Consider the following 11,154-nt stretch of genomic DNA (forward strand, 5'->3'; position numbering starts at 1 on the left):
TCTAACTTTATCATCAATGAAAAAGCAGTAAAGCAGATATAGGATATGGTCTTATTTATTATTTAACTCAAAAAATCTTATTTTTGGCTCGACTCAGACTTAGAAGTAGATGCTCTCAGAGAGGACAGCCTACGTCTCTTGGCAATCTGTTCCTGGCGCTTTTCTTTGGCCTCCTAAACAAAATAAAACAGCAGAGTTAAAAAAAAATGCAAAGCCAAAGCCACCCTGACTTTTCTTTCCCCAAATCTTAGGCTTACCTTCATTCTCTTAGCCAAAAGTTTAGCATATTCTGCAGCCTCTTCCTTATTTTTCTTAGTGCGCTGCTTCTTCAGAGCAATACGCCGGCGTTTATGTTGCAGGACACGTGGAGTTACAAGTCGCTGAATCTTGGGTGCTTTGGTCCTAGGTTTCTTACCTAAAAATTCAAATGATTCAATCATTTCAAGCATACCCTTGTTTGGCAGGATCCACCTTTAAAATGTCACAGAGCTAAGCTTAACAGTGCCTATGCAATTTTGAGCCCTTATTTTTAAATGAAATATGAACTATTTTACAACTTTCTAAGATGTGCTAAATATGGTCAAAATACAAGGAAAACTAAAATCCTGAAAAATAACCAGGCTAACTTTATCATCACTATTTTTCACTAAAACAGTAGCATTAAACAATCTAACCGCGTACACAGTCAACTGTTTTTTGAAAACTACATAAACCACTATCTACTTCTTTATCCTACCATTTTATGCTTGCATCTCTATTTCCCATGACTGTTCCTGCCAATTTAGGGGAACATAACCATTACCGTCAGAATGTGTGGCATGTTGTTTTACATAGAGTATCTTCTTTTAGCCCTTCTGATTTATACTCCAAAAGTGCTTATGGATTGTAGATCTACTTTGGAGCAGAAGCATTCATTTTGTTCATGGAAGGTAAACATTCAAATATTAAATACTAAATTATTCAGGTTCTGGTAAAACATTAGATAGACCACTTTATTACCACAGATACAAGAACCACCTTAAAAACCGCATTTTTATTACACTGATGGTATTCCCATGAGTGAGATTATGGGGAAGCTGTCATATATTTGCCAATTACATTTTTTGCAATGTAAGCTTCATGAGGGTAGAAATTTATACCATGTCTTCAGCACCTGAAATAGTACACAGCAGGTGCCCAAATATTTGGAATGAATGACTACAGAGCACACTATATGCTAAGTGCAGGTGTGTAAGTCATACCAGTTGTGAAAACTAAATTAATGTTATGTACCACTGCTGCTGTGGACCAAACTGGTATTATCAGGTATGTTGCATAATAAATATTTAGATATAAATTCTGAAGAGACAAAACTTCAAACCCACAAACAGCTACTCCCTAGTATTTTGGGTAGTAAGGTATTTTTCTTAACTTCTAATTCTCTCAACTCTTACTATTGTTATTCGTATCAAATAGATGAGTAAACAGTAAACAGTTAAAAGCAACTTCAGTAGATGAAAGCATGTATTTTTTTTTGTGAGCCATAAAATAGTTTAGAATCTCTATGGAGAGAATTTACAAAAGTGTGTGAAGGTGAGATCATAGTCCCATAATTTGCCATCATTCTTGTAACTCCTAAACCTAATAGAAATGAATTTAAAATATATTTGGACAAATATATACATCAGTGACTCAGGCAGGCTTTCAAGAAAATCACAACTCTACATAACACCGAATATAATAAGAATTAATATCAATGGGGTATCTTGACCACCCTGCCAACAGGTTCCTAAAAATTTAGACTTCAGGTGCTACTGCCCCAAAGGGAGACTTTACTTCTGATATGTACACAAAATGCTAATGACATATTACTAAAATTAAGCAAGCCCTAAACTGCATAATCCCTCCTACCTTCTTTATTTAAGGGCTTCCTCACAACATACTGGCGAACATCATCTTCTTTAGACAGATTGAAGAGTTTGCGGATTCTGCTAGCTCTTTTGGGCCCCAGACGACGAGGTACTGTAGTATCAGTCAGTCCAGGGATATCCTTCTCTCCTTTGAACAAAGACAAAAATTTAACAACTTCCTTATAATTAAGATTCCTAAATTAACATGGTTAACATTGAATTGATAATTTGTAACTACAATCATCAAAGTGTGAACAATGCAAATGAAAAGGCATTTGGATAACTGGCTTTTAATCAATTTCAACAAAAATCTGAGTCACATAAGCAAGTCTCACCTTTTTTTACAATAACCAAGTTGAGAACACTCAGGTTGGCATCCACAATACAACCACGAACAGATTTGCGCTTTCTTTCTCCAGTTCTCCTTGGTCTGTAACAGGAATGCCCCTTACTCAGTAGCAGGCGAACACGGCCATGGGTCAAGACACCCTGCTTCATGGGGAAACCTTGCTTGTCGTTCCCACCACTGATTCGGACCACATAACCCTGCATGAATCCAAAACCGACACGTTCACTATTCCAAATTTATATAAAGTACACGATTGTGGCTTCTATGAACCACACCTCTACTTGAGGGATTACAATTCTTTAGGATCAATTTGAATCAATTTGAATAAGCAAATCAATGTTTCCTCTGGTCACTAAGTATTCTCTACATTTCCAACTTGCCAAGTTCAATTATCAAGCCACATTTCTCACCTATATTTTATTAAAGACAACACTTAAGAGGACGAAGATGTTCAAGAAACCAAAATATCACAGAGCAACAAATCAGAAACCCTTCTTAGCACTTAAAAATAGCCTTTGGGGACTGTTAGGACATTGGGCTAGTGCAAGATGCATGGCAAGAACTATGCTCAGGTAAACTTTACAGGTTTCCCGGCTTAATCTGCATAACCCCTACAGGTGACAACTCAACTTTATAAAGTGACATTTGGAGTAACTTACTCAAGGTCAAATTTCAGAACCCAGAATTTCAACCCCATTCCAAATCTCAATTATCAACAGCGTTTATCATCTTTCACTTAAAAGAACTGCAACAACTTAATGGCCCAATTTTACCTTCCATTCTTCACCCAGAGCGTCGGCAGCAACTTCCGTGGCCATACGCTTCTCATAGAAAGTGCGAAGTTTGCGTTCATCATCCACTTCAATGAGTTTCTGGCAGCCAGTGGCTGGGAAGGAGATATTCAGCTAAGGATTAAAAGGGGAAAAAAGCTTAGCAAACTACTTACACAGGTGTTTCTAAAGGCAATTCCATTGCAAAAAGCCTTTCCTGTCACCTACACAATCAGCAGAAAACGTGAGATACTGCTTTTAGTCACTGAAAAGCACAGCACGTGAAAGCATGGTAACGCTCAACACGCACCGCACGTAAATAGAACACGTTTTCCTCCAAGCCCCGCGGAATGGTTCCGGGGGAGACCGCGCTCCGCAGTCGTTCACCGTCCGGAGCACGGAGCCCGACCTAAGTAGGAGGCTGAAAAGGCGCACGACAGGCCTGCCGCAAACCGGACAGCACGCCCGCAAGCGTCTCGGCCGGGCGCGAGGACGCCACCATAGCGCTCCCAGCCGGGTACAGCTCCAGCAGCAATCGCCCGCCATCCGCGCCCTGAAGGAGCTCCGACCCCAGGAGAACAAAGTTTCTCCTGCTTCAGACTCTTCTCCACCTAGGGCCACGATTTTGGAGTGCTGAGACTGCGACAGCTCCGCTTTCTGGGACTCGATACGCGTCCCTCAAGCCTAGTACAACACCCGGCGCCGCTTCCTACCTTCATCGTGAAGCAGCTGATTGCCTCCGAGGCGCCACGAAAAAGAGGCCCGACTTCCGCTTAGTCCAGGTCACATAGGCGCTTTCAGTTCTCGCGAGATGAGCGGACGCCTTGGCTGGCGGAAATGAGTAGAGTGGGCGGTACTTCCGGGGACAAAGGTATTTCACTATGGGGAGGTGAACTGGGTGGGCCGAGAGTTTAAAGGTACACGGATAACGGAGGTCTGGCCAGGCGACCCTGCGTTCAGTTTGGGGTGTTGTTAGCCTTTCCTCTGCCTAGTCTTTTCTGCGCTCGCTGGGGCTTGTAGCTGGGCCCCGGCGGAGCCCGAGTTTGCTCCAGACACCCTGCAACTGACGGTACCGAAGTAGGAGAGCAAGGGCTGGGGTTCGGCTTTTCTCTTGGGCTATTTTGTACCTGAGGCTACAACTGAAGATTACCACTTTGGCAGCGTGTCCTGCCCTGGTCCTGGCGATTCATAGCAAGAAATCGTGAAAGCCATTATTTGTTTTTCACTTAAATACTGGATCATCCGCTTGGCTTCTCAAACGCTTTGGAGTCTTCTATATCCTATCACATAATGACACCCTTTCGGGCAAGCCATGGCCGGGTTACAGGCAGCCTTAAGTTTCCCTGCTTGCTTTCTTGCCTCTACGATCTTTTTTTTTTTTAGACAGAGTCTCACTCTGTTGCCCAGGCTAGAGTGCTGTGGCGTAGCCTAGCTCACAGCAACCTCAAACTCCTGGGCTCAAGCAATCCTCCTGCCTCAGCCTCCCAAGTAGCTGGGACTACAGGCGTGCGCCACCATGCCCGGCTAATTTTTTGTATATATTTTTAGTTGGCCAATTAATTTCTTTCTATTTTATAGTAGAGATGGGGTCTCGCTCTTGCTCAGGCTGGTTTCTAACTCGTGACCTTGAGCAATCCGCCAGCCTAAGCCTCACAGAGTGCTAGAATTACAGGCGTGAGCCACCGCGCCCAGCCCCCTCTACCGATCTTTTTAAAGCGCAAAGTTACAATCACTCTCCTGCTAGAAATGCTTTATTTGCTTCCCACTGCAGTTAGATACTGTCCAAACTCCTTTCCATGGATTCACAGACTTTCTAGTCTTCAGATTTACCTCTTGTCAATCGCTAATGACCTGCAGATCTTTCAGATTAAATGTCGCCTCCTAAGAGAAGCCTTTCCTAACATACTACCTGAAATAGAACCTCCTCCCTTATTCTCTAGCATAGCACTGTTTTCCTTTATAGTACTTAATCATAAATAAGTGGTTTGTATATGATCTATCTCCTCTATTAAATGATAAATTTGGTCAGGGCTCACATCTTCATTGTGGTATACTTAGGACATCACTGAGTGCATAACACATAAGAAAGTGCTCAGTAAATATTTGTTAAATTGTCTTAACCTCAGCTCTGGTATGTAGTTGTTGTAGTCTATCAGAATGTAGTAGTATGGAGCCAGCCAGCAGAGGGAGAATAAGTGAATGTATTATACTAAATCTTGTATCAGCAATTATGCAACTCTTAGTAGTACAAAAAGATGTAGAAAAGATACAGTGCATTTGATTAGTTCTTTAGAACATTCCTGGGATAACAGAATGGGAACCCAGATAATCTAAATCTGAAACATATTCTTTCTTTATTTATTTAGAGATGGGATCTCACTATGTTGCCCAGGCTGGAGGATTCCTTGAGGCCAGGAGTTTGAGACTAGCCTATGAAACGTAGTGAGACTCAGTATCTACAAAAAATAAAAAAATTAGCCAGGCATGGTAGTGCATGCCTGTATTCCTAGCTGCTCAAGAGGCTGAGGCAAGAGGATCTCTTGAGCCAGGAGTTCAAGGCTGCAGTGAGCTATGATAGCACCACTGCACTCCAGCCTTGACAACAGAGCAAGACCTTGTCTCTAAAATAATAATAATAATCATAAATAAATAAAACCTGTGTACTGTATGTATTTTTTTTGTTATTGCTGTGAAATTGACATAATTATTTTAAAGTGAACAATTCAGTGGCATTTAGTACATTCACAATGTTGTGCAACCAACACCTCTGTTTCACAACTTTTTAATCATCCATTAAACAGTTGCTGCTCATTGCCCATTTCCACCATCTCCTGGAAACCAGCAATCTATATTGTCTCTATGGATTTATCTATTCTGTATATTTCATATAAATGGAATAATACAAAATGTGACCTTTTGTGTCTGGCTTTTCATGTTTCTGAGTTCATGTGTGTTGTAGAGTATAGCTGTACTTCATGCCTTTTTATGGCTGAATATATTCCACTGCAATTTGTTTATCCATTCATCTATTGATGGATGTTTGGACTCTTTCTCCCTTTTGACTATTGTGAGTAGTGCTGCTATGTTTGAATAGCTCTTTTCAATTCTTTTGGGTATATACCTAGAGGTGGACTTGCTGGGTCATATAGTAATTCTATGTTTCACTCCTAGAGTAACTACAAAATTGTATTCCACAGCAGCTAAGCCATTTTACATTCCTACCAGCAATGTATGAGAGCTCTAATTTCTCCACATCCTGGGCAACACTTGTTATTTTCTGTGGTTGTTTTCTTTCTTTCTTTCTTTTTTTTTTTGAGACAGAGTCTCGCTTTGTTGCCCAGGCTAGAGTGAGTGCCGTGGCTTCAGCCTAGCTCACAGCAACCTCAAACTCCTGAGCTCGAGCAATCCTGCTGCCTCAGCCTCCCAAGTAGCTGGGACTACAGGCATGCGCCACCATGCCCGGCTAGTTTTTTCTATATATATTAGTTGGCCAATTAATTTCTTTCTATTTATAGTAGAGACGGGGTCTTGCTCTTGCTCAGGCTGGTTTTGAACTCCTGACCTCGAGCAATCCACCCGCCTCGGCCTCCCAGAGTGCTGGGATTATAGGCGAGAGCCACCGGGCCTGGCCTGTTTTCTTTTTTTTTTATTATTATTATTCAATAAAAATTGATTTTTAATGTGACTTTTTTTTTAATTATTTTTTTTATTTTGGCATATTATGGGGGTACAGATTTTAAGGTTTCAATAAATGCCCATTTCCCCCCCTCCCCCCAAAAGTCTGAGTCTCCATCATGACCATCCCCCAGATGGTGCACATCTCACTCACTATGTATGTATATACCCGCCCCCCTCCCCCCTCCCACCTGCCCAATACCCTATTACTGTAGCACCTATGTGTCCACTTAGGTGCTACTCAGTTAATACCAGTTTGCTGGAGAATATATCTGGTGCTTGTTTTTCCATTCTTGGGATACTTCACTTAGTAGTATGGGTTCCAGCTCTAACCAGGAAAATATAAGGTGTGCTATATCACCATTGTTTCTTAGAGCTGAATAGTACTCCATGGTGTACATATACCACATTTTATTAATCCATTCTTTGATTGATGGGCACTTGGGCTGTTTCCACAGCCTTGCAATTATGAATTGTGCTGCTATAAACATTCGAGTGCAGGTGTCTTTTTTGTAGAGTGTCACTGGATCATTTGGGTAGATGCCCAGCAATGGGATTGCTGGATCAAATGGTAGATTCACTTGTATCGCTTTAAGGTATCTCCATATTGCTTTCCACAGAGGTTGAACTAGTTTGCAGTCCCACCAGCAGTGTAGGAGTGTTCCTCTCTCTCCGCAACCACGCCAGCATTTATTGTTTGGAGATTTTTTGATAAAGGCCATTCTCACTGGGGTTAAGTGATATCTCATTGTGGTTTTGATTTGCATTTCCCTGATGATTAGAGATGTTGAGCATTTCTTCATATGTTTGTTGGCCATTCTTCTGTCTTCTTTAGAAAAATTTCTGTTCAAGTCCTTTGCCCACTTTTTAATGGGGTTATTTGATTTTTTCTTCCTAATTTTCGTGAGTTCTAAGTATATTCTAGTTATCAGTCCCTTTGTGATATGGTACCTCATTGTGGTTTTGATTTGCATTTCCCTAATGAGATGTTTTCATGTGTTTTTTGACCATTTGTATATCTTCTTTGTAGAAATGTCTAGTAAAGCTCTTAACTCCACCCCATTTTTTGGCTCTAATTGTTTTTATTGAGGTAGTGGTGGTGAGTTAATGTGCGATAAAGAGTAAAGTCTAGGACTGTGACCCAGGTTTCTTTCTTTTCTTTTTCTTTTAAAACATTTTGAATGCATTTTTAAATTGTTGTAAAAATATATAACATGAAGTTTATCATCTTAACCATTTTTAAGTATACACTTCAGTAATGTTAAATATATTCACGGTGTTGTGAAACAGATCTCCAGAAATTTTTCATCTTGCAAAATGGAAGCTCCATATTCATTAAACAACTCCCTTGTTTTCCCTAGCCTCAGGCTTTGGTAACCATTCTACTTTCTGTCTCTATGATTTTGACTACTCTAAGTACCTCATGTAAGTGGACTTAAACAGTGGTTGTCTTTTTGTGAGTGCCTTATTTCACTTAGCATAATATTCTCAAGATTCATTCATGCTATAGCATGTGACAAGATTTCCTTCAGTTTTAAGGCTGAATAATATTCTATTGCATGTATATACCACATTTTGTTTATCTGTTTATTTGTCAATGGACATTTTGGTTGCTTTCACCTCTTGGCTATTGTGAATAATGCTGCTATGAACATGGATGTGCAAATATCATCAAGACTCTGCTTTCATTTCTTTTGGCTATATACCTAGAAGTGGGATTGCTGGATTATGTGGTAGTTCTATTTTTAAATTTTTTGAGGAATCTCCATACTGTTTTCCATAATGGCTTTACCAATTTACATTTCCACCAATAGTACAGAAGGGTTCTTTGCCATTTTGAATTGTGTTGTAAGAGTTCCTTATATATTCAGAACACTAAAATCTTATTAGACATATAATGTGCAAATATTTTCTCCTATAGGTTATCTTTCTACTTTCTTGACAATTTGTCCTTTTCATGCACTAAATTTTTAATTTTGATGAAGTCTATTCTCAATATTTAAAATGTTGTTGATCATGCCGTTGGTGTCATTAAGAAATAGATTGTGAAATCCAAGGTCATAAAGATTTACCCCTCTGTTTTTAAATCTAATCTTAAAGATTTGCCCCTATGTTATGATTTTAGTTCTTATATTTAGGTCATTCATCTATTTTGAGTTTATTTTTTATTTATTTATTTTTTTTGAGACAGAGTCTCGCTCTGTTGCCTAGGCTAGAGTGAGTGCCATGGCGTCAGCCTAGCTCACAGCAACCTCAATCTCCTGGCTCAAGCAATCCTTCTGCCTCAGCCTCCCAAGTAGCTGGGACTACAGGCATGCGCCACCATGCCCGGCTAATTTTATATATATATATATATATATATATATATTAGTTAGCCATTTAATTTCTTTCTATTTATAGTAGAGACGGGGTCTCCCTCTTGCTCAGGCTGGTTTCGAACTCCTGACCTCGAGTAATCCGCCCGCCTCGGCCTCCCAGAGAGCTAGGATTACAGGCGTGAGCCACCACGCCCGGCCTTGAGTTTATTTTTTAATACAGTGTGAGGCAGGGAGTCCAACTTCATTCTTTTGCACGTGAATATCCAGTTGTTCTAGCACCATTTGTCAAAGAAACTATTCTCTCCCTCATTGAATGGTCTTAGCACTCTTGTTGAAAATTAATTGCCATAGATGTATGAGTTTGTTTTTGGACTCTTTTTTTTTTTATTTTTTTTGAGACAGAGTCTCACTCTGTTGCCCGGGATAGAATGCTGTGGCGTCTGCCTAGGTAGCTCACAGCAACCTCAAACTCCTGGGCTCAAGCAATCCTCCTGCCTCAGCCTCTTGAGTAGCTGGGACTGCAGTCATGTGCCACCATGCCTGGCTAATTTTTGTATATATTTTTAGTTGGCCAATTAATTTATTTCTATTTTATAGTAGAGATGGGGTCTTGCTCTTTCTCTGGCTGGTTTCGAACTCCTGACCTTGAGTGATCCCCCACCTCAGCCTCCCAGAGTGCTAGGATTACAGGCATGAGCCACCACACCTGGCCATGGACTGTTAACTCTATTTCCTTGGTTATATGTCTGTCCTTATGTCAGTGCTACACTGTTTTGATTATTGTAGCTTTGTAGTAAGTGTCAAGGAGGAGTGGGTCCTTTGACTATGTTCTTCTTTTCTAGATGGATTTAGCTCTTAAAGACCTTTTCCAATTCCATATGAATTTTAGGATCAGCTTGTCCATTTCTGCAAAACATGCAGTTGGGATTTTGGTAGGGCTTGCATTTAATCTGCAGATCAATTGGGGAATGCTGCCATCTTTACAATATTAAGTCTGCCAACCCATAAACACAGGATGTCTTCCCATTTACAGCCATGCACTGCATAACTGGTCAATGATGGAATGTATATATGACAGTGGTCCCATAAGTTAATGGAGCTGGAAAATTCTTATCACCTAGTGACATCTTGATCCTGACCCTGAGTAGGCTAGGCTAATGTATGTGTTTGTATCTTAGTTTTTGGCAAAAAATGTTTAAAAATTTCAAAAAAAATAAAAATTTTAAAAATAGAAAATAGCTTATAGTATAGGCATATAAAGAAAGAAAATATTTTTGTACAGCTGTACAATGTGTGTTTTAAGTGCTATTACAAAAAAGTAAAAAATTAATAAAAATTTAAAGGTTTGTAAAGTTAAAAGTTACAGTAAACTAAGGTTAATTTATTATTGGAAGATAAATAATTTTTATAAATTTAGTGTAGCCTAAGTGTACAGTGTTTATAAAGTCTGCAGTAGTGTACAGTAATGTTCTAGGCCTTCACATTAACTTGCCAAGCACTCATTGACTTACCCAGAGCAACATCCAGTTCTGCAAGCTCCATTCATGATCATTTTTTATCTTTTATATATTTTTACTGTACCTTTTATGTTTAGATATATAAACACCATTGTGTTATAGTAGCCTACAGTATGTACTGTGGTAACATGTCGTACATTTGTACCCTAGTAGCAACAGCCTAGGTTTCTGTAAATATACTCTATGATCACACAATGATGAAAATGCTGATCAACAAATTTCTCAGAATATATATTCTTTGTTGTTAAGCAACACACAGCTAAATTAGGTCTTCTTTAATTTCTTTCATTGTGGTTTTTGGTATGCATGTCTTTCACCACCTTGATTAATATTAGTCCTAGGTATTTTATTATTTTACATTCTATTTTAACTGAGATTGTTTTCTTAATTTCCTTTTTGGATTATTCATTGCTGGTATATTGAAATAATTCATTTTAGCATGTTCATCTCATTATCCTAAAACTTTCCTGAATGTGTTTATTAGCTCTAATAGTTTTCTTGTGGATTCTTTGGTATTTTCTACATATAGGATCATGTCATCTGCAAGTAGAGATTTATTTCTTTCTTTCCAATGTTTATGCTTTTTGTTTATTTTTCTTGCCTTGTTTTTCTGGCTAGAACTTCCAGTACAATGTT

General features: G+C 39.3%; 1 protein-coding gene across 1 annotated transcript; it reads right to left on the minus strand.

The window, feature by feature from the left end:
* Positions 1-32: 32 nt before the first annotated feature.
* Positions 33-3,828, minus strand: RPS6 (ribosomal protein S6). Its single transcript, XM_012769715.3, has 6 exons — positions 3,722-3,828; positions 3,012-3,143; positions 2,225-2,435; positions 1,891-2,037; positions 258-415; positions 33-173 (listed from the first exon to the last, which is right to left on the minus strand). Exons 1-6 carry the CDS (start codon positions 3,725-3,727, stop codon positions 78-80), a joined length of 750 nt encoding a protein of 249 aa, XP_012625169.1. The 5' UTR covers positions 3,728-3,828; the 3' UTR covers positions 33-77.
* Between the last annotated feature and the right edge of the window lie 7,326 nt (positions 3,829-11,154).

This window comes from Microcebus murinus, chromosome 12 (genome assembly GCF_040939455.1).
Source record: "Microcebus murinus isolate Inina chromosome 12, M.murinus_Inina_mat1.0, whole genome shotgun sequence".
Classification (NCBI taxonomy): Eukaryota; Metazoa; Chordata; class Mammalia; order Primates; family Cheirogaleidae; genus Microcebus; species Microcebus murinus.

Bases quoted from the DNA above. Each gene is read 5' to 3' on its own strand.
- RPS6 (XM_012769715.3), bottom strand. The intron at 2,038-2,224 runs GTGAGACTTGCT...CTTTGTTCAAAG, and splicing joins CTTGGTTATTGTAAAAAAAG to GAGAGAAGGATATCCCTGGA. The intron at 416-1,890 runs GTAGGAGGGATT...TTGAATTTTTAG, and splicing joins GAAGCCCTTAAATAAAGAAG to GTAAGAAACCTAGGACCAAA.